Below are 21,712 nucleotides of genomic sequence, written 5' to 3' on the forward strand. Positions count from 1 at the left end.
CGACAAGCTAAGATTTTAGCAGGGTTCCTGACAAGGGGTTGGATATAATGGGCTGTGATATCCTGGGATCCCTGTTTAAGTTTTTCTTTCCTGAATTGTCATTTGTTTGTTGTCTGCCCCAAGCCTTCGCTAAAGTTTGTTTGACAAATCCAAGCTGTGCTTTGAAGAAATGAAGGTAGGGCCCATGCCAGTCATTTTCTGTAATTGCAGGAAACTACATTTCCCAGACTCCTTTATCAAATGCTCTGATCTCTGCCTCCCCAGTCTTCCCCCAGGGGTTAAACCTGGGGGAAGACTGGGGAGGCAGAGATCAGAGCATTTCTCCCCATCTTTTCTGCTTTGAGTGGCTTCCCCAGCAATGGCTGTGTCTCCTCTGCAGCTCCCCCTCCCTCTGGACAGTTCACCAGCCAGGCAGCCCCCTCTGTCTCTCTTGCTCCTGTCTGGAGGCCAGCTCCTGCCTCTGGCAACACCTCCCTGCATCTTTCCCTTCAGTTGGTAGGATGGCACAGCTTCCTGCTGTGGGGAAATCTCTGAACTGTCTCCTTGTCCTGATTAGAGTCCCAGCTCCTCCATCATCTGGGTGACAAGCTCCTTTACATTCAAGTCCCTTGGTCTGAAAGACTGGTTTCTGTGCTGCTGAAAGAATCATGATGGATAGAGGGTTTTTGATGACTGATGACAAAGCGGTGTGGGGAGACTACAACCAGAGAAACAGGTTACAAGGAACGCTTAGGGAGAAGAGCAGGCTTTGGACTCAAGTGGCTGGGCAGGAGGACAAGACAGCCGCGCAGGTCTGTGAAACATGAAAGCCTGCCTTGGGGTCTCTCAGAAGCCCTGGAGGAAGGAACCTGATGGACGAACTGGACGTCCTGTGATTATGAGGGTCTGTGGTTATGTGGGAATTAACGGGAAGGAAGACACCTGGATTGCTAAGGAATGTGGGAATACCCAGACTTCATTTCTAGCAGTTTAAGAAAAAAATAGGCTGGGCGTGGTGGCTCATGCCTGTAATCCCAGCACTTTGGGAGGCCGAGGTGGGTGGATCACCTGAGGTGAGGAGTTCGAGACCAGCCTGGCCAACATAGCGAAACCCTGTCTCTACTAAAAATACAAAAATTAGCTGGGTGTGGTGGCAGGCACCTGTAATCCCAGCTGCTTGGGAGGCTGAGGCAGGAGAATCACTTGAGCCCAAGAGGCTGAGGTTGAAATGAGCTAAGATTGTGCCATTGCACTCCAGCCTGGGTGACAGACCTAGACACCATCTAAAAAAAAAAAGGAAAAGAAAAGAAAAGAAAAAAAAAATGAAGACAACTTCCATGTCTGACAATAGAGGTTTGGTTAAAAGAATATGTCCACCCAAAGCAAAACAAATGCAGCTTCCAAAATAATGCTGGAGAAAAATGTTTTGCGACCTGGTAAAGATTCATTGTATTTTTTCAAGTGACTAGAAGCGTGTCGTAAACTATGTATAGTACCACCCTGGCTAAAACACGTACCTGCACATACAGAGCAAACGTCTTGAGGGACATAGATGAACACAGTAGGGGAGTTATCTCCAGGTGGTAGTGGAATTGTAGGCGATTTTTCTTTCTTCCCTTTGCTTATCTGCATTTCCTAGAGTTTATATAGGAAATATCCTAATTTATATTAAGGGAAAGCAAGGTTACTAAAAGTAACAAATAGGCACTAAAGACAGGCCTTTTCTGGGCTCTGCCCTCCTCCTGGAATGCCATTTCCACTCCCTTAGCCAACTCCCTTCTCCTCGAAGCTCACCAAGACAGTTTCTTCTTCTGCAGTGTGGCCCCTCCTCATGACTGCAGCCCATACCGTCTCACTTTGAAAGTCCTTCCGGAGGCCAGGCATGGTGGCTTATACCTGTAATCCCAGCCCTTTGGGAGGCCACTGAGGGAGTATTGCTTGAGTCCAGGAGTTTAAAACCAGCCTGGGCAACATAGTGAGACACTGTCTCCATAAATAATAAAGAATTAGCCAGGTGTGGTGGCATGTGCCTGTAGTCCCAGGTACTCAGGAGCTTGAGGGAGGAGAATTGCTTGAGCCCAGGAAGTGGAGGCTGTGGTGAGCCATGACTGCACCACAGTGCTCAGCCTGGGCAACAGAGTGAGACTCTGAAACAAAAAACAAAGAAAGAAAGAAACCAAGTCCGTCCGGAACGTGCTGTCTGGCCCCCATTTTGGCATTGTCCACTATGATACTTCAGTTGCATTACGTGTTTGAGAATGGAAAGGAGACCGGGTACCGTGACTCATGACTATGATTCCAGCACTTTGGCAGGCTGAGGTGGGAGGATCACTTGAGGACAAAAGTTTGAGACCAGCCTGGCCAATATGATGAAACCTCATCTCTACTAAAAATATAAAAATTAGCTGGGCATGGTGGCTCATGCCTGTAATCCCAGCACTTTGGGGGCCAGGGCCAGCTGATCACGAGGTCAAGAGATGGAGACCATCCTGGCCAATATGGTGAAACCCCATCACTACTAAAAATACCAAAAAATTAGCCAGATGTGGCATGTGCATCTGCAGTCCCAGCTTCTCAGACGGCGGAGGCAGGAGAACCGCGAGAACCCGGGAGGTGGAGGTTGCAGTGAGCCGAGATCACACCACTACACTCCAGCCTGGGCGACAGAATGAGTGAGACTCCATCTCAAAAACAAACAGGCCGGGTGCAGTGGCTCATGCCTGTAATCCTAGCACTTTGGGAGGCTGAGGCGGGTGGATTGCCTGAGTCTAGGAATTCAAGACCAGCCTGGGCAACATGACAAAACCCCTTCTCTACTGAAAATAAAAATAAAAATAAAAATAGCCAGGCGTGGTGGTGAGCACCTGTAATCCCAGTTACTCAGGAAGCTGAGGCACAACAATGGCTTGAACCCGGGAGGCGGAGGTTGCAGTGAGCTGAGATTGAGCCACTGCACTCCAGCCTGGACAACAGAGCAAGACTATGTCTCTAAACAAACAAAATAATGGGAAGAATAGATTTGGGTTGGAGTGGAGGTGTGACGTGAGCACTGTCTTCAAATATTTGCGGGGCTATTGCATGGAGAAGGCTCTAGACCCTTTTTGTGTAACTGCCTCTGAAAGGAAAACTGGGGTGTACGTGGGAGATATTAGGGAGGCTGTTTTTTAAATTTAAGGACATCACTCTGGCTATGATGGTGTGGCTGCCTTGAGAGGCAGAAAGTTCGTGGCTGCTGGAGGTATTCACAACAAAGCTGCCTCCAGTGGTAGAGGTTCCCCAGATAACCTTGTTCTCTAGGCTCTACAACTGGACAGTGCTCGTCAAGCATTCTGAGTGCAAAGAGCTCCCTGCTACCCCTCTGTACCCTCCACATGGCTGAACATAGAGCAGGTATCCAACATCCACTTACAGCGTTGACCTTCAGACCAGCAGGTTCACCTTGCTGCTTCTCAGACCCAGGAAAAGCACTTGCTCACTGTCTGACAAATATCCCCAGTGCACGCATGCGCTGTCCTGCCTCCGAGAATCCCTTTCCACCTCCACTTTCCTGTCTCACTCTGATGCATTCTTCAGACCTCTTCTCAAATTCACTTCCACCAGGAAGCCTTCCCTGTGTGAGCCGCTCCCTTGGTGGGGTTGGGAACACCAGCTCTGTGTTCCCAGCTCCTGGCATGTATTGTATGGTGCTTTCCCGTTCCCCATGGAACTGACTACAGGGACAGTGTTCCCCGTGGAACCGAGTACAGGGACAGTGTTCCCCATGGAACAGTGCAGAGACAAGGCCTGGAACTCGCTGTCTTGGGTGTCTTAGTGTCTAGTGGGAGCTGGCACAGAGCAGGTAGTTGGTAAGATTTACTGAATGAATGAGTGTGCCAGAGAAAGCTGGCCAGGGCTTTAAGACTGTAGGGAACACCCCCAAGCTATAGAAAAAGCCCATTTTATAATGAAGTACTCAGGAATGTGACCTGTTCCTGTCGCTTCTCTCAACACCCGGGAATGCCAGAAGCAGGAACATCAAAAGGCGGTGGCCTGTTTCCCGGAAGTCTTTGGGGAGTGTGGGGTGCTGTCTTCATGGTTGACAACTCTTCAGGGGGAGATCGATCATTCCTGGAGAGCAGGAGCTGGAGAGCCCATCTCACTCCAAGGCCTGGGCTGTGTCAATCAGGGACATTGACTACATGGCCCAGGTCAGGAGCCTGGGTCTGGTCCCAACCTTGCACCTGACTCCAGGTGACTATGAATAGCTCTTGTCCCTTCTTGAGGCCTCAGTTTCCCAGTCTGTAAAGGAGGCTTGGTCTAGAAGGCTTCTAAGGGCCTCTGCAGCTTGTGTGGCCTCTGCTTCTGTCACTTTGGGGTTGGAAACCTCCCCTGACATCCCAGAATTCCCTTCATGACTACTGTCATTCACATGAACATAAATTCATTGTAGAATTTCCTGACTCTACTTATAATTTCAGCTCTCTCTTGGGAGCTTGAAGTTCCAGAAGCTTATAAGGCATGTACAAGTCCATGCTTCTTCATAAAAACATTAAGAAGATCATGCGCTTCCAACCAGGATGGGGGAACACTTTCACAGGCTCCCTATGAGAAAAAGCCAGGAGAAGTGAATGGAACATGGACTGAGTAGACAGACCTGGTCTGAATTCTAGCTCCGCCACTTCCCTGCTGTGTGAGGGTCCCTTAACTTCTTGCCCTCAGCTTCCTCATCTAGAAATGAAAATAAGTGTGTACTCCTTGGCGTTGCTGGGTTGCTGTCTCTGGACAGTTTCTGAGAAGGAGGTCTCATGCAGCAAGCATCCTCTGTTACAAAATGAGGAGCCCAAGGACCAATGAGGTCCCTTAGAAACCTTTGCAAAAATCTAGACTGCTGGTGTGCAGGTGTGGGCCACGAGGGCAATGCTAACATTCCTTTAGAAGTTTGAGGCTGGGTGCAGTGGCTCAACGCCTGTAATCCCAGCACTTTGGGAGGCCGAGGCGGGTGGATCACCTGAGGTCAAGAGTTTAAGACTAAACCCCGTCTGTACTAAAAATACAAAAATTAGTGGGCCATGGTGGTGGGTGCCTGTAATTCCAGCTACTCTGGTGGCTGAGGCAGGAAAATTGTTTGAAACCAGGAGGCGGAGGTTGCAGTGAGCCAAGATAGTGCCACTGCACTCCAGCCTGGCACCTGGTGACAGAGCGAGACTGTCTCAAAAAAAAAAAAAGTTTGAGTTGACCGTTATTGCTGAGGCCCAGTTCTAGGGTTGGAGAAAGTAATGGTGTTGCATCCTGCAGGTTAGGCAACCAGGCTGGGTTAGAGTTACTTAGAAGAAGGGGCTTTCGGCTGGGCGCGGTGGCTCAAGCCTGTAATCCCAGCACTTTGGGAGGCTGAGACGGGTGGATCACGAGGTTGGGAGATGGAGACCATCCTGGTCAAAATGATGAAACCCCGTCTCTACTAAAGATACAAAAAATTAGCTGGGCATGGTGGCGCGTGCCTGTAATCCCAGCTACTCAGGAGGCTGAGGCAGGAGAATTGCCTGAACCCAGGAGGCGGAGGTTGCAGTGAGCCGAGATTGCGCCATTGCACTCCAGCCTGGGTACCAAAAGTGAGACTCTGTCTCAAAAAAAAAAAAAGAAGGGGCTTTCATGAAAGGGCCTGGAGCTCAGAGATGGGGGTGTGGAGGGCTCCAGGCTCCTGCTGGACTCTGGCTTCCCAGTGGTCCATTGAGCACCTGGAGAAACAGGCTCAGAGTGGGGATATGCCTCACCCTGGAGGCACCGCCACCTAGAGAGGGGCCTCCAGCCACATGCCGATGCGTTTGCCCACTCCTCGGGACCCCCACCTTCTCCTCTTCATCCACTTAAAGAAGCAGTTAGGGGTCAAAAAAGAAAAAAAGACTCAGCTTGTATAAAGCCATCACACCTCTGTGTTGTGTATTGTCACACGCCAAGGGTGTGGCTCTCGGGGCTGGAACCCAGCCAGTATCTCTTGAGGAGCTGACTCACGGAACTGACTCATGCATTTAGATATGACTTCTAGTCTGATTTCCTAGAAAAAACACTCCCAACCCTCATTACTTCAGCCCCACTTTGTGCACGCAAGAACGAGCTCAGGGAAGATGTCACAGGCAGCCACTGATCAAACCCAAATCCCATGGGAAACCGTAAATTAGAGAATATTGAGGCAGCACCAGTGCCCCTCAGAGCAAGATGCTGAGCAAGGGAGGACAGGCACCCACGGGCAACAGGAATTTGGGATTGGGACTGTACCATCGCATTCGAGATCTGCTGCAACCTTATATGTAAGTCAGCCACAGCCATCCACTTACTGACTCAAGTTCATACACCAATTCACTCACATCCTTTCATTCACTTATTCAATCCCAGGCTTCCACTGTGTGCCAGGTGCTGGTGCCAAGAGGAAAAACAACTCCTCCCCTAAAGGAAGTTTTCAGGATGTCACGTCCATCATCCCAGCCCTCCCCTTTCCAGGCTTCCTGAGCCCAGTTCAGGTAAGACCAAGCCCAGCAGCCCTGCCGTACCACCACTGTCCAGGAGGCGGCAGCAGACAGGCCCAGAAAAGCTCAAGGGTTGACAACCCAGCAGTGGGAGGAGGAGGGCAGGCAGGTTACCTGCAGAGGACGTCCTTCCCTGTTTTCTGGAAAGGACCAGATACCTGAAGCTGGCCACAAGGGAGCGTGATGGTGGGCGCCTGTAATCCCAGCTACTTGGGAGGCTGAGGCAGGAGAAACATTTGAACCTGGGAGGTAGATTCACTGTCCCCTTGTCTTTGTGAATTAGCAAGGACATTTGGTTACAAGTAATAGAAGGCCCTGGCTTAGATGCTGGGGGAGGAAATATAATTTCTCAACCCCCAAATGTTCATAGTAGGGACAGATCCCCCTGTAACAAAAGACAGATTAGCAAGAGAAAAACAAGTCTATAACCTGCACTGTGCAGATCATGAGGGAGAAACCTCAAAGAAAGCTGACGGTGCAGTGGCTTAGGACTCTGGCTTAGAGAGCATCTTCAATAAAGAACAATAAATTTTAGGCCGGGTATGGTGGTTCACGTCTGTAATCCCAGCACTTAGGCCCAGGCGGGCAGATCACTTGGTCAGGAGTTTGAGACCACCCTGACCAACATGGTGAAACCCCGTCTCTTCTAAAAATACAAAAATTAGCTGGGTGTGCAGCTACTTGGGAGGCTGAGGCAGGAGAATTGCTTGAACCTGGGAGGCGGAGGTTGCCCTGAGCCAAGATCATGCTGTTGCACTCCAGCCTGGGTGACAGAGCAAGACTTCATCTCAAAACAACAACAAAATTAGCAGGACATGGTGGCTCACAGCCCAGCTTCTTGAGCGGCTGAGGCACGAGAATCACTTGGCCTGGGAAGTGGAGGTTGCAGTGAGCTGAGATCACGCCACTTCACTCTAGCCTGGGTGACAGAGAAAGAGATTTTATCTAGCAAAAGATAATTTTAAAAGTGGGATGAAGCCGAGGCCTGGGGTGCAGCTGTGCCTGGAGGAGGGGCCGGGAGCAGGAGTTATCGCTTCCCGTCTTGGCAGCCCACGTGGCAGTGGCTGCTTTCTTGTCTTGTCCCAGGGCTTCCCTGTTCCTCAGACTGGGAAATGGGCCACAGCAGGTTGGAAGGTACCTGCTCCAGGCTGAGCCAGCCAGGGAGACTACTGAATTCCAGGGAGGGGGACTTGGTGGATCCGCTAGGCTTGGGTCTAACGTCTGACCTGGCACCAATAAGTGGTGACAACTGTGGGGACAATGCTAGTCAGTCACCAGGTGGCCTTGAGAGAATTGCTGGAAACTGGGAGACCCTCAATAACACAGAGCCACTGGAATGAGTTTGGGTGTGCAAGGCCAGGCACACAGCGGCTGTTTCTATACCCTTCCATGGACCACAGTTGCAGTTGGGTGACCTGTCAGCTCCAGCCTCGCTGCAACAAGAGATATCGGTTGGAGACCCTGCCCTCAGCCCCATGGCATTCCCCTTTCTTGTGCACTCAGCTTGATGGATTCCAGCCACATGTACCTGCAACTCTGCCTCAGGGAACGGCCTCCACACTGGACTGATGAGAGGGAGTAGCTAGAGTCCCTGGCTCCTGCCTCTCGCAGGGGGACCAAACCTGAAGTGCATCCTACATGGACTTCCAGAGTTTTCCAGGGGCACTGAGGTCCAGCTGCCTACACCAGGGACCTGTTGATGACAGGCTTTGCCTGGGCTGCCGCCCCCATACCCCACCCCATCTTGCCTCCACAGTGTGTTACCTGGATCGCTGCACTGCTTTCTAGCTTTCTGCCTTTTCTCTGGGTTTGCTTCTGGGGACTCAACTCAAGACCCTTGTCGTCTTAACAGCTAGGTTTCCTAAGGAGAGGTGAGAAGCTTTTGAGAGACAAGAGCATAGGCCAGGCACAGTCACTCACACCTGTAATCCCAACCAACTCTTTGGGAGGCCACGGCGGGAAGGATCACTTGAGCCCAGGAGTTTGAGACCAGCCTGGGCAACATAGGGAGATTTCCATCTCTACAGAAATAAAAAAAATTAACCAGGCCTGATGGCACATGCATGTGCCACAGAGCGAGATCCTGTCTCAAAAAAAGGTTAAGTGTATATACTTTTCCATTCAATTATCCCTTTTTCTCTAAAAATAGAGCTCTTTATTTAAACACTTTAGGGTAATACCAACAAGCATTAGGATATCATTTGAATAGGATATAAACATAGAAAAATAGAAATAAATACAAATACGTAAGAACAACCTACACTGCTAGTCCTACGTTTTCACCGGATGTCTCTCCAGTGCGGGCCCAGCCCACACCACGCAGCTGCCACCTGCTGTGCACGTGAGAGCTTCATAACACTTACGTGCTGAGCACTCAAGGCAAAGTATTATACTGATTTTCATGCCCTTACCTAATGCTTCTCATGGCTTTTTGTGAATGACTGAATGACAATAAAGGAGATGGAATTGACAGTTACTAGAAAGCTCAATCTATGTCGGAAATTAAAATCTGGAAATAATTCTTTAAAAAAAAAATAGTAAGGTTTGGTCAGGCACGGTGGCTCACACCTGTAATCCCAGCACTTTGGGAGGCCAAGGTGGGTGGCTCGCCTGAGGTCAGGAGTTCGAGATCAGCCTGGCCAACGTGGTAAAACCCTGTCTCCACTAAAAATACAAAAAAAATTAGCCAGGTGTGATGATGTGCACCTGTAATCACAGCTACTTGGGAGGCTGAGATAGGAGAATCACTTGAATCCAGGAAGCGGAGGTTGCAGTGAGCAGAGACCATGCCACTGCACTCCAGCCTGGGTAACAAGAACAAAACTCTGACTCAAAAAAACCAAACAAATAGTAAGGTTTAAGAATAGAAACAGAGTGGTTATTTCATCCAAGCCTAAGATGATGCCGATGGTAGCTTTTCCTTTTTTGAAATTACTTCCACGAAGCAGCCTGGCTGCGTTCCAGAGAACATCAGTACAGGTCTGGGAATTTCCCTAGGAGCTGGCCCTGAGCCACAGCCATCCCCAGCTCCGAGGTTCGTTTGTTTTTCCTCTCCTGGGCTCAATGATGTGGACAAGCCTCACTGCAGGGAAAACCCCTGGGGAGACACAGGTGTGTGTGTGTTTGTCCATCCGTCAGTCCCAGCCGGGGTGAAGGCCTCCTGACCCTTAGAAATCGTGGCTGTGACCTTCATATTTTATTGACATGGCCAAGGGGTCAGAGGTTGGCCTGGCTGTGCAGAGATCGAAGCTTTCTCCTTTGGAGATGTGCACAGTAAGTCATCAGAGCAGCACTGCTGGGTGACTTGGGTAAGTGCCTTTGCCACTCTTGACCTCAGCTCCTTTGAAACAAGATAGGTGTTTGATTCAAAAACTGGTTTGCTAACTTTTTTTGGGGCGGTGGAACCTCTCTAAACAAAACCTCACGTGGAAAGCCGCAGTATGTAAATCAGGGCACAGTGAGGCTGCTCTGGTGACAGTGGCGAGGCTCCTAGAACCCCGCAGCACCACCTGCAACTGCCACCAAGGCCTTTGGGGCACATGGTTTGAGCCCTGGATAAGATGCCCTAAGAAGCTTTTCCAGTTCTGCCATTTAATGCTGTACACTTGTGGCGGCTTTAAAACAACACAGCTCTGCGGCTTCAGTGGCTTTGAAGATCCCTTCTTCACAAATCCAGAGACGTTAGTCCTGGCAGGTTGAATGGCCACAGAGCCAAGGTCGTTCAGATTCCCCACCACAAAACACTTTGGTCCTAAGGGCGAAAACTCAGCCATGCTCATTTGTATTCAGGTGGGTGTAGGTTAGCTGAGGATGCATCACCGCTGTATTCAGGTGGGTGCAGGTTAGCTGAGGATGCATCACCGCTGTATTCAGGTGGGTGCAGGTTAGCTGAGGATGCATCACCGCTGTATTCAGGTGGGTGCAGGTTAGCTGAGGATGCATCACCGCTGTATTCAGGTGGGTGCAGGTTAGCTGAGGATGCATCACCGCTGTATTCAGGTGGGTGCAGGTTAGCTGAGGATGCATCACCGCTGTATTCAGGTGGGTGCAGGTTAGCTGAGGATGCATCACCGCTGTATTCAGGTGGGTGCAGGTTAGCTGAGGATGCATCACCGCTGTATTCAGGTGGGTGCAGGTTAGCTGAGGATGCATCACCGCTGTATTCAGGTGGGTGCAGGTTAGCTGAGGATGCATCACCGCTGTATTCAGGTGGGTGCAGGTTAGCTGAGGATGCATCACCGCTGTGTTCAGGTGGGTGCAGGTTAGCTGAGGATGCATCACCGCTGTATTCAGGTGGGTGCAGGTTAGCTGAGGATGCATCACCGCTGTATTCAGGTGGGTGCAGGTTAGCTGAGGATGCATCACCGCTGTATTCAGGTGGGTGCAGGTTAGCTGAGGATGCATCACCGCTGTATTCAGGTGGGTGCAGGTTAGCTGAGGATGCATCACCGCTGTATTCAGGTGGGTGCAGGTTAGCTGAGGATGCATCACTGCCCTCAGGCAGGGACAGTCACCTGTAGAAGGCATTGGTTTCTTATAAGGAGAATGAGACTTCTGAGGATCGTGATAGTCAACAAGCGTCTAAAGTGCTGTCCAAACAGGGCTTATGGGCCTAGAAGTCCGATTCCTGCCATGTTGCTGTCCTGCTCCAACAAACTGGGCCCCTAGAAGGTGGAGCACTTTGTTCCTTCCCCGGGGAAGCAGGGTTCCCATTGCTGGGTAATGGCGGAGAGACCAGGGTCCCCTTGGGTGGGGCTCTGGCTTCTGAGAGCTTGATCTCCTGATGGGGAGGCAGTGAGGGTAGAAGGGGGATGAGACAAGCTGAATGGTGAGTGCTCTCAGTCACTCTGGGTTTAGGGGCCACAGGTGGGAGATGCCCAGGGGTCTCCTGGAGCCTGGATGGATGGAGAATTCTACCAGCTACCACATAGAGAGCACCAAGGACACAGAGGGCTCCGTGCTACACACGTCTGAGATCCCCTAGAACCCTCACCACACCCAGGTGTTAGCTGCAGACGAGGAAGCCGAGGTAGAGAAGGAAGGTGGCTTCCCCAAGATCACACCATCAGTGAACAGCAGAGCTGGGATTTGAACCCTTGTCTGACACTGAAAACCCTACAGTGCCGTGACTCCAAAGTCCAGGATTTGAGGACAGCCACCTTTCCCTTCCCATCCAAAACCCTCAGCCAACTGGATTTTAATCTGTGCCTAACCTAGGGGACCCATGAATCAAGAGGCTGAGCCCTGGGGTAGGGGAGCTCAGTGGCTGCTGGCAAGGCATAGGGTATTGCGGGTGTGCTTCCAGAGGTCCCAGGTTCCAGAGGGCCCCTTGCTGGTGTCCGCCCTTGATGTCTGCTGTGACCTGACCTCACCTGTTTCATGCTGTCCTGAGATAATTTTTCCCCCTGGCCTGTCACCCCACCAACCTCTGACCTCAGCCCACCCTGTGTCCACCCCTCTTGTAGCTCAGCCTAAAGCGGTGGGTCACAGGAGGGAGGGGCCTCTTATTGCTGAGCCTGGCAGACAAACCGCCGCTAGGTGGACACCCTGGAAGTGCAATGCCCCTCCGCCCTCCAGAGGAGGTATGGAGGCTTTCGAGTTTCTTGGGAAGCCCAGTGGTCCTCACAAAGGCAGCGGCATCAGAGTCAGTGGAAGCTGGGGGACAGCTCACCTGGCCATGTAATGCCCCAGTGTCTTCTCCTCAGTCCTCTGGGTGCTCTCAGCCCCCCAGCCGCCTGGACCGCTGTCCTCAATTTCTGATTCCCTCGCCTCCTCTTCTTCATCTTCCTCCTCAGGGCTGCTGTCCCAGCAGACGGTCAGTGTCCGAAGAGAAACTGGGAGCTCCCCAGAGACCAGATTTGGCGCTGGTGGTAAGGTGCCCCAGGTGGCCCAAGAGGAGAGGTCGTCTTTTGGGAGCTCTTCCAGGAAACCCGAGTCCTTGGAGAATTCAAGCGATGGGAGAGGCGCTTGGTGCCCGTCCCCACCTGACCCTTGGCCTGGCCCCTTTTCAGATAAATAGCCAGAAGACCCAGTCCTGCCCCAGGAGGAGTCCATAGTGCTGGCCCAGCTTCTGTCTGAAGAATCCCAAACAGAAGAGCCTTCGCCTGAGTCCAGAGGAGCCCTGGGCCTCCCTGAGTCCACCTCACCTGCCCCTGAGTGCTCTGGAACCTGGTGCTGTTGCCCCAGGAAAGAGGGTGGTTCAATGTAGGGCTGGAAGCTGACGCCATCTTCCATGTCCTCCTCCTCTTCCTCCTCTTCTTCTGCATGTGCCTTCGTCCGTCCTGCTTGCTGGGTGGCTGGGGCCCTGAATCTAGGCGTGGGCCTGACCCCTCTGGTCAGTTCCTTTTGGGGACAGAGGAGCAAGTCATTCAGGGATTCTGGTCTGCTGGGCTGAAAGGTTGTCACAGGGTGTGTGTGTCCAGAAAAGTCCTGATTTGGGGACGGGAGAGAAGAGCAGAAAATTTAGGCTTTCCTTCCCGAAGCACGATTATCTTCATTTAAATTCCCCTAGAAACAGACCTGAGAAAAGGATTCAAGTGTAAGTAGTTTCTTTGAGAGGTGATCCCAGGATGCACCAGATGGGAGTGGGGGGCAGCCCTAGGGCTCCTGGCACTTAATCCTGCTGGGGACTCAGGGAACCACAGGGGCACATGCACCTCAGAGCGATCCTAGGAGGGGGATGCTCCTGGGCTATTTACCCACAGTTCCGGTCCATCATTGCTGAGGGATGGAAGAGCTGGTGGCAGAGTCAATTCTCTGCCACTTAGTGCCTGCCATGTACAGGGGCAGAGTGGGCTCCAGAGGCCAGAGAAAGCCCACTGGGTGCAGGTGCTGGGAGCTGCCAGGCCAGCGAGTGTGCTCTTAACAGGAAGGCTGAGGGCATGGGACAGGGCACAGATATGTCTACCCGAGCCTGTCATCTCCACAGTTAGTGGGGTTCTCCCACAGGCCCCGGAGCTGGGAAATGTGGGAATGCTCCCCTTGCCACCCTGCCATGCTGCAGGGACACTCAGAACCCATCCTCAAAGCCCCCATGCCCATCAGAGCCTTGCCTATGCCCAAGCTGCACCTGCTAGCTCTTATCTGAACAGGGCCAACCCATATCACCTCCTGGGCTTCCCCTGCCCCAGCAGGCCCCTAGATTCTAAGAGAGAGACCCAGCAGAGCAGGGAGGAAACGCCAAGGTCAGCCAGGCACAGCTCATCCTGGGATAAACTGTGAACTAAAAATTGGGACCCTTTTAAGACATCCCCTTTGGTGCCTTCTCTCCTCCTCCCCTCTGGTTATCTCTTCTGAGGCCCAAGGCTGGGGGCTTGCTCCCAGCACCTGACACATCCCAGCAGAGGTGAAGTTATTTATCTTAAAAAAACTTAAGGCGCTCCTCCCTCCTGGGCCTATTTGCTATTTTATTCAGGACTAAATGCATGCATTACTAATGGTGGAAATTCAGAAACAAAGATAGATATTTTGGTCCTAGAGTCTGGACCATTTTGATATTCTATCTGAATAACTCATAGCTCCAGCCCCAGCCCCTTACTGTCAACCCCTCCCCACCTGCTGCACACCCCCAGATTTGCTATACCAGGGCGCGTGGCATCTTTGCCCGCTGAAACCAGGGATTCCCCACGAGGCTCTTCCAGATCACACCCCCTGTTGCAATTGCTAACAGCAGTAGCAGAAGTGATGGCAGCACCAGGATAACCCAGTTGGTTTCTAAGGAAGGAAAAATAATAGTGAAAGAAACAACAATGGCTCTTGCTTACAACATGTGCTGAGTGCTTCAGGATCATTACCCCATTTAATCCTCACAAGAATAAACCCATTCTACAGACTGTGCAAACAAAGGCTCGGGGCATTATGTAAGCCTCCCGAAGACACACAAGGAGTGTGGTTTTAATCCAGGTGAGTCTATCTCTAGGCTCATGCTCATAACCATGGTGTCACAAAGCTCCCAAGGTCCAGAGGGAAAGTTCCCGCTTCCGCACCACTTAGTACCCACCTGGGACCTCCAGCAAGAAGCAGGCGGGCTGAGAGAATTCGCTGTATTTCGGGACACTGAAGGTGTAGATGGTTCTGGCACTTACGCAGTGGCGTTCGCCGGCGGCTGGCTGGAGGGTGATCTGGACTGGCTGGCCATGGGGAGTGACTGGAAATAGGGTCTGTTTGGAAAAGAAGCAGAGAGTGGCAGAACTGCATGGGGATTGGTTTCACAGCCAGGAGAGAGTGGGGTTGGCCGATGCAGTAGTGTTTCTTTTTTTTCAGGCAATAGGGTCTGGCTCTGTCACCCAGGCCAAAGTGCAGTGCTGTGATCACAGCTCACTGCAGCCTCAAACTCCTGGGCTCAAGCGATCCTCCCACCTCAGCTCTCCAAGTAGCTAGGGACTACAGGTTCACACCACCATACCTGGGTAATTTTTATTTATTTATATATTTTTTGAGATTGAGTTTTGCTTCTTGTTGTCCAGTCTGGAGTACAATGGCGCAATCTTGGCTAACCACAATCTCTGCCTCCTGGGTTTGAGTGATTCTCCTGCCTCCCACTCCCAAGTAGCTGGGATTACAGGCATATGCTACCATGCCCAGCTAATTTTGTATTTTTTATAGAGATAGGGTTCCCCCAAGTTGGTCAGGCTGGTCTCGAACTCTTGACCTCAGGTGATCCACCCGCCTTGGCCTCAAAGTGTTGGGATTACAGGCATGAGCCACTGTGCCTGGATAATTTTTTAAAATTATTTTTGGTACAGGCAAGGTCTTGCTGTTGCCCAAGCTGGTCTCTAACTCCTGGCCTTAAGTGATCCTCCCTCCTTGCCCGAACCTTCTATTCTTTTCCTGCATTAAAGTTTAAGGATTGAGGAAGCACTTCCCAACACTACCTGAGTTCTTTTCAGCTGAGTCTCCAGGTAGGGATAGCCATGGTTCAAAAGCAGCCTGCCACTTGGGGTCACCCTGGCCTGCACCCCATTAGGGTCTGCCTGTGGGTCCCTACTTTGAGAAGCAGATTCCTTGGGCTTCCCATCTTAGGGTCTCCCAGTCTATCGGGAGTGGAGGAAACCTCTACAAATGCTGCACCGCCTGGTACAGAAGGCACTGGCCACGTGTGGCTGCTGAGCATGTGAAATGCATCTGGTCCACACTGAGAGGTGTTCCAAATACAAAACACACATCGGATTTCAAAGAAGCAGGGAAAAAGAATGTAAAAGATCTCAATCATTTTTATCAGGATTGCACACTGAAATGATGCCATTCTATTGGATGAAGTAAAATCTGTTATTAAAATTTGATTGACTTGCCTCTTTTTACTTAATGTACCATGGAACGCGTAAAACTGCACATGTGGCTTGCATTGTATTTCTTTCTATTGATCAGTGCTGGTCTGGAATATTTATGAGGTTCTTGAAGGCAGGAACCTCACTGGATTGAGATCTACACTCCCTGGAATCCAGAGGATGCAGGGGATCAGGAGTGTGAGCGCTGCCTTAGCGGAAGCAAGAACAAACCGGAGTAAGGGGCCGTGGACCAAACCTGGCTGGCCATTTGGTTATGTAAAAAAGTTTATTTTTTATTTTTTTGAGACAAGGTCTCACTTTGCTGCCCAGGCTGAACTGAAGTACAGAGAAGTGATTATGGCTCACTGTAGCCTCTACTTCCTGGGCCCAAGAGATCCTCCTGCCTCAGCATCCCAAGTAGCTGGGACCACAAGCATTCTTCACCATACTCGGCCTTTTTTTTCCAAGTTTTTTTTTTAGAGATGGTGTTTCACCATATTGCCCAGGCTGCTCTTGAACTCCTGGACTAAGGTAATCCTCCCACTGCAGTCTCCCAGAGTACTGGGATTACAGGCTTGAGCCACCGCACCTGGCCTGTAAACAGTTTTACTGGAACCCAGCGATGCCCATCCATTTACAGATTGGCTACGGCTCCTTTTGGGCTCTAACTGCAGCGCTGAGTCATCCTGAGAGAACACAGGGCCCACAAAGCCAAAAATATCCACTATCTGGCCTTGCCATAAATAAATGCAGATATACACGCATGCATACACAGAAAACAATCTGAAACTGGATAAGCACCAGAGTGATGTGTGGTCATCTCTGGGTACTTTTGGTTTTCTTCTTAGAGCTTATCTGTAGTTTTTAGTTTTTCTCTACTGAATCTGTTGACTTGGCAAGCAGGCCTCTTGTAGGTCGTCATACTTTGATCAGATTTTATTAGAAGAAAAAAAGGAAAGGTTAATAATTTTTAAAATGGCCAGGCACAGTGGCTCATGCCTGTAATCCCAGCACTTTGGGAGGCCAAGGAGGGTAGATCACTTGAGGTTGGCAGTTCAAGACCAGCCTGGCCAACATGGTGAAACCTGTTTCTACTAAAAATACAAAAATTAGCCTGGCATGGTGGTGCACGCCTGTAATCCCAGCTACTCAGGAGGCTGAGGCATGAGAATCACTTGAACCCGGGAGGCAGAGGTTGCAGTGAGCCGAGATAGTGCCCCTGTACTCCAGCCTGGGCGACAGAGTGAGATTCCATCTCAAAATGATAACAATAATAATACTTCTTAAAAATATTAACTAGCAAACTGCTGTGTGCTTGGCCTCTGTACTGTGCCGGGGCAGGATGCTCTCCCTGTTCTTAGTTTCTTCGGGGGACAAAGGCAGGGTGAGCCACAGGCCAGTCACACTGTGTACAAGTCAAGGGCTGACTACCAGGAGTCAGGGGTGTACAGAGAAGGCTTCCTGGAGGAGGCGAGCAGGAGCAGGCTGGGAGGGTAAGGAGAACCGAAGTGTGAATTGGTGGAGAAGGGGGCCTAGCCTGGGGGCAGGAAAGGAGCTTCCTACCTTGTTTCTGGCCTCTTCCTTCCAGAATGCCACCTCATACTTCAGATCCAGTAGGGGCATGCAGGGGGGCAGCTGGTAGGTGGCATTGACACTCAGGATCTCCTCCGTCTGGGTGAGCACCAGGAGAGGTGGGGCCGGCTCCACTGCAGAAACAGAGCAGGGCCGGTCAGTAATCCCGAGGGGCCATGCTGCCTCCATCCCCCCAGACCAGAGAGCTCTCTTGGAAATGGAAAAGCAACCAGCATGTTTCAAACACTTCCTGTGCACCTAGCACCTTAGAACCTGTTATTTCAGCCTTGCACTGACCCTGGGAGGGAGGTATCACTATTCTCATTTCATAGAGGGGAAAACTGAGGCTTAGAGAGGAGAGGTGACCCGGGCAGGCTCATCGCTGACCTGGCTTCACTCATGCCATCCCTTCCACCTGGATGCCCTTAACATGTCACTGGCCTGGCAGATCCTGCCCATCTGGGTGCATTTCCTGTTGCAGCCATGACAAATTACCACACACAGAGTGGCTTAAAACCATACACACTTATGATCTCACAGTTCTCTAGGTCAGAAGTCCAGGTGGACCCGGCTGGTTCCTCTGCTCTGGGTTGTCAGCAAAACTTAGTTCTCTGTGGCTGTAGGACTGTGGTCCCTGTTTCCTGGCCAGTTGTTAGTGGGAGCCTCTCAGCTCCGGAAGGCACCTGCATTTCTCATCACATTGCCCTTCCATCGTCAAACCAGAAACCGCACCATGGCCTGCCACTTTTCTTCTGCTTCCAACTGGAGAAAGTTTCAAGGGCTCATGGGATTAGACTGGGCCCATCTGGATTATCCAGGATAGCCTCACTATTTGAAGATCTCAGTCCATTTTGTGTTGCTATTACAGACTGTCACACACTAGGTAACTTACAATGAACAGAAATGTATTTGGCTCATGGTTCTGGAGACTTGGAAGTCCAAAAACATGGCACTGGCATCTGGTGAGGGCCTTTGTGCTGGCCTTCCCAAGGCGGAAGGTGGAGGGTAAGAGAGGGGGAGAGTGAGCCGGGAAGAGAGGGCAGAACTCACTTTTCTTTTCTTTTCTTTTTTTTTTTTTGAGACAGGGTCTTGCTCTGTCACCCAGGCTGGAGTGCAATGGGGCAATATCGGCTCACTGCAACCTCTGTCTCCTGGATTCAGGAGCTCCTTCTGCTTCAGCCTCCCGAGTTGCTGGGATCACAGGCATGCACCACCACTTGCGGATAATTTTTGTATTTTTTAGTAGAGACAGGGTTTCACCACATTGGCCAGGCGGATCTCAAACTGCTGACTTCAAGAGACCGGCCAGCCTCGGCCCCCCAGCATGCTGGGATTATGGGTGTGAGCCACTGCACCTGGCCAGAATTCACTTCTCTAACAATCCATTCTTGATAAACACACTCCCGCAAGACTGACGTTAATCTATTCATGGGGGCAGAACTCTTAAGGACTAAGTCACCTTTTAATAGTGCTGCTTCTTAATGCAATCACAATGATGATTAAATGTCAACATGAGTTTTAAGGGGCCATTCAAACCATAGCAGTCTATAGCTTTAATTAAGATTCCCTATTGCCATGCAATACTGACATCTGACATATTCTCAGCTGCCAGGGACTGGGGCGAAGCACCTTTAGAGGCTCATTCTGCCTACCATGGTCCTCCCGCTGCCCCCACCCCAAATCCATATCTCTTTCAAATGCAAAACCCATTCCCTCCATCCCAATGTCCCCCACGATCTCATCTCCTTATAGTATCAACTCAAATTCCCAAATGAACAGTATTTAGTATTTAAATCAGAGTCAAAGAGACCCTGGGCGTTGTCCAACAGTATAACTCCTGGGCACAGTTTCTCTCCATCTGTGGGCCAGCAAAACTACAGTTATCTGCTTCCAACCATAAAATGTGGGACAGGCACAGGATAGCAGTTCCAGATAATCTGGCTCAAGCATGGGGAAATGGAAGGGACAATGGAGTCATGTTCCAATGCAGCTTGAAAATCCAGCCAAGAAAACTCCATTAGGTTTCAAGACCTGGGAAAAATTATCTTTGGCTCTTAGCACTGCCCTTTGAACTTCTGCTTTCACTGTCTGAGTCATACTTCCTTTTTGCTAAAGGTAGCAGGTATTCGCAGCTAAGTAGTTTTTTCAGTGTGCATCTCACTGAAAATGGACAGTCCAACAGCCTTCTTTGATTTCATACCCTCTGTGTTCTATTTAGCCCAAGCTAACAGTGTTTCTATGGATGTAAAGTTCTCAGGAACTTTATGGGTCTCCTATGAATGTCATGGGGGAATCCACTGCATTATTGGATAAATCCAGGTCCACAAATCTTTTTTTTCAGATAAACCTTCTCTACTTTGGCTCCAGCTGACATGGCTGAGGGACAATGCTCTTCAGCTTCCTAGAAGTCCCCTGGTTTGATTTAAGGGCACTGTGAGTTATACACTTAATCTCTTCAAAGAGTCTTTTAAGTGACTGAGTACTTTGATCTTTGATCTTCCTGAGGTTTGGTACAATCATACACTTGGCTGTTTCTCTATGTAGCACTTTTGGGAGCAATTTTTGTTTTTTTTGAGATGGAATCTTGTTCTGTCACCCAGGTTGGAGTGTAGTGGCGTGATCTTGGCTGGCTGCAACCTCCGCCTGTTGGGTTCAAGCGATTCTCCTGCCTCAGCCTCCTGAGAAGCTGGGATTACAGGTGCCCACAACCACACCCAGCTAATTTTTGTATTTTTAGTAAAGACAGGGTTTCACCACATTGACCAGGCTAGTCTCAAACTCCTGACCTCAGGTGATCTGCCCAACTTGGCCCCCCAAATTGCTGGGATTACAGGCGTGAGCCACCATGCCTGGCTACAATCTCTTAATTTTATTGTTTTTTGCATAAGTTGAGAACTTCAGTAATCCTCAAGTCCTAGTTCCTTTCTGTTTAAATTCTTCCCTCATTTTCTCTCTCTCCTCTTGCATTTTACTAAAGGTGGCAGGAAGAAACCAGGCTGTGCCTTCCACATTTTGTTTGGAAACCTCCTCTGATAAGCACTCAAGTTCATCATTTACGAGCTCTGCTTCCCACATGACTGCAGGACACAATTCTGCTAAGCTTTCTGCCAATACGGAACAAGTGTCTCCCTTTCTCAAGTTTTCAATAATGTGTTCCTTACCTTGTGAAGCAGTGCCTTGAGTATCGGGGTATCTACTAACAGGCTCTTCACAATGATTGAGGTAATCTTGGAGGGGTATTTTCTCTATAATGCTGCTTGTTTCTTTCTGCACTCTGAGTCTTTAACTTCCATATTCCTACTGACAGTCTGTTGAGGGCCCTCTAGTCTTGTCCAATGGTTTGAAGATGGAGAGGGCAATGTGAAAAGGGATATGGCAGCCAGAGAAAACTAATACACCATCCTTCAAGTTCTAACTAAAATGCCACTTCTCCCATTCAGCCTTCCCTGATTCCCAGCCAGCAGGGATCTCTGACCACACTAGTCACCTCTGCCCTGTGTTTGTGGTCAAGTTAATCATGTGGCTTCCTCATGATGCCATTACTTACATGTTTAGGTAACATCTCCTGGGTACTACTAGGTATAAGCTTTGGGAAGGGAGATGACCAGAATGGGGAGATGAGGCCTCCTTGTATCCTAACCTCCAGGTCAGGATAAGCTTTAGGGTAAATGAAATATGCAAACTACCATAGTGACCAAGGCCACAGATGAGAGCAAGAAAAGTGTGGAGGAAGTGCAAAGGCAGGAAGAGTCACCATGACTTGGGATATGGGGCTGAAGAATCAGGAGAAATTCAGGGAGGAGGCAAACAATTAAAACATTTTAAATCTCTTTGTGTCTTTCCCTTTATTCTTCTAATGTCTTAGTCCTATCCATCCAATTATTGTGGTTTGTCCACCATCCTTCTAGCCAGACAGCCTTCCTGTCTGCCTTCTCATCCTTCGTTTCCTTCCCATCCATCCATCCATCCATCCCAGCTTCCCTTCCTTTCCCCTCAATCACCCTTTCTAACCAATATCTTTTCCTTCCTATGCCTCCTTTCTAATTATTCATCTATACTTCCTCCCTTTTATCTAGCAGGCCAGCCTCCTTAGCTACTCTCCATTCTTCCCATCCATCCATTCTTCTTTTTTATCTTTCTACACATCCTTCCTCCTTGTCTCGCCTTCCTTCCTTGCTTCTCCTGCGCTCCAGCCCTTCCTTCCCTTCCCGGATGTCCCATTTTTCTTCTATATTATCTACCCACCCATCTCACACACCCATCTGTCTTTCCTTCTACCTTCTGTGATGGTTAAATTTTTTTTCTTTCAGATCTGTCACCCAGGCTGGAGTGCAACAGAACAATCATGGCTCACTGCAGCCCTGACCTCCCAGGCTCAAGTCATCCTCCCACCTT

General features: G+C 50.1%; 1 protein-coding gene across 2 annotated transcripts in view; it reads right to left on the reverse strand.

Moving 5' to 3' along the window:
* Positions 1–8,611: 8,611 nt before the first annotated feature.
* IFNLR1 (interferon lambda receptor 1) overlaps positions 8,612–21,712 on the reverse strand; it is a 33,957-nt gene continuing 20,856 nt past the window's right edge. The window contains exons 4-8 of one of the 2 annotated variants that reach the window (XM_035308146.3): positions 17,309–17,451; positions 14,479–14,638; positions 14,062–14,192; positions 12,151–12,908; positions 8,612–10,993 (exon numbers count right to left, since the gene is read on the reverse strand). In XM_035308146.3, the coding sequence (XP_035164037.1) occupies positions 10,990–10,993; positions 12,151–12,908; positions 14,062–14,192; positions 14,479–14,638; positions 17,309–17,451 (1,196 nt within the window). In that variant the 3' untranslated portion in view covers positions 8,612–10,989. Of the gene's footprint in view, positions 10,994–12,150; positions 12,909–14,061; positions 14,193–14,478; positions 14,639–17,308; positions 17,452–21,712 lie in introns of those variants that run through there. The other variant, XM_035308147.3, reaches the window with a different exon arrangement.

Source organism: Callithrix jacchus, chromosome 7 (assembly GCF_049354715.1).
Source record: "Callithrix jacchus isolate 240 chromosome 7, calJac240_pri, whole genome shotgun sequence".
NCBI classification, from domain to species: domain Eukaryota; kingdom Metazoa; phylum Chordata; class Mammalia; order Primates; family Cebidae; genus Callithrix; species Callithrix jacchus.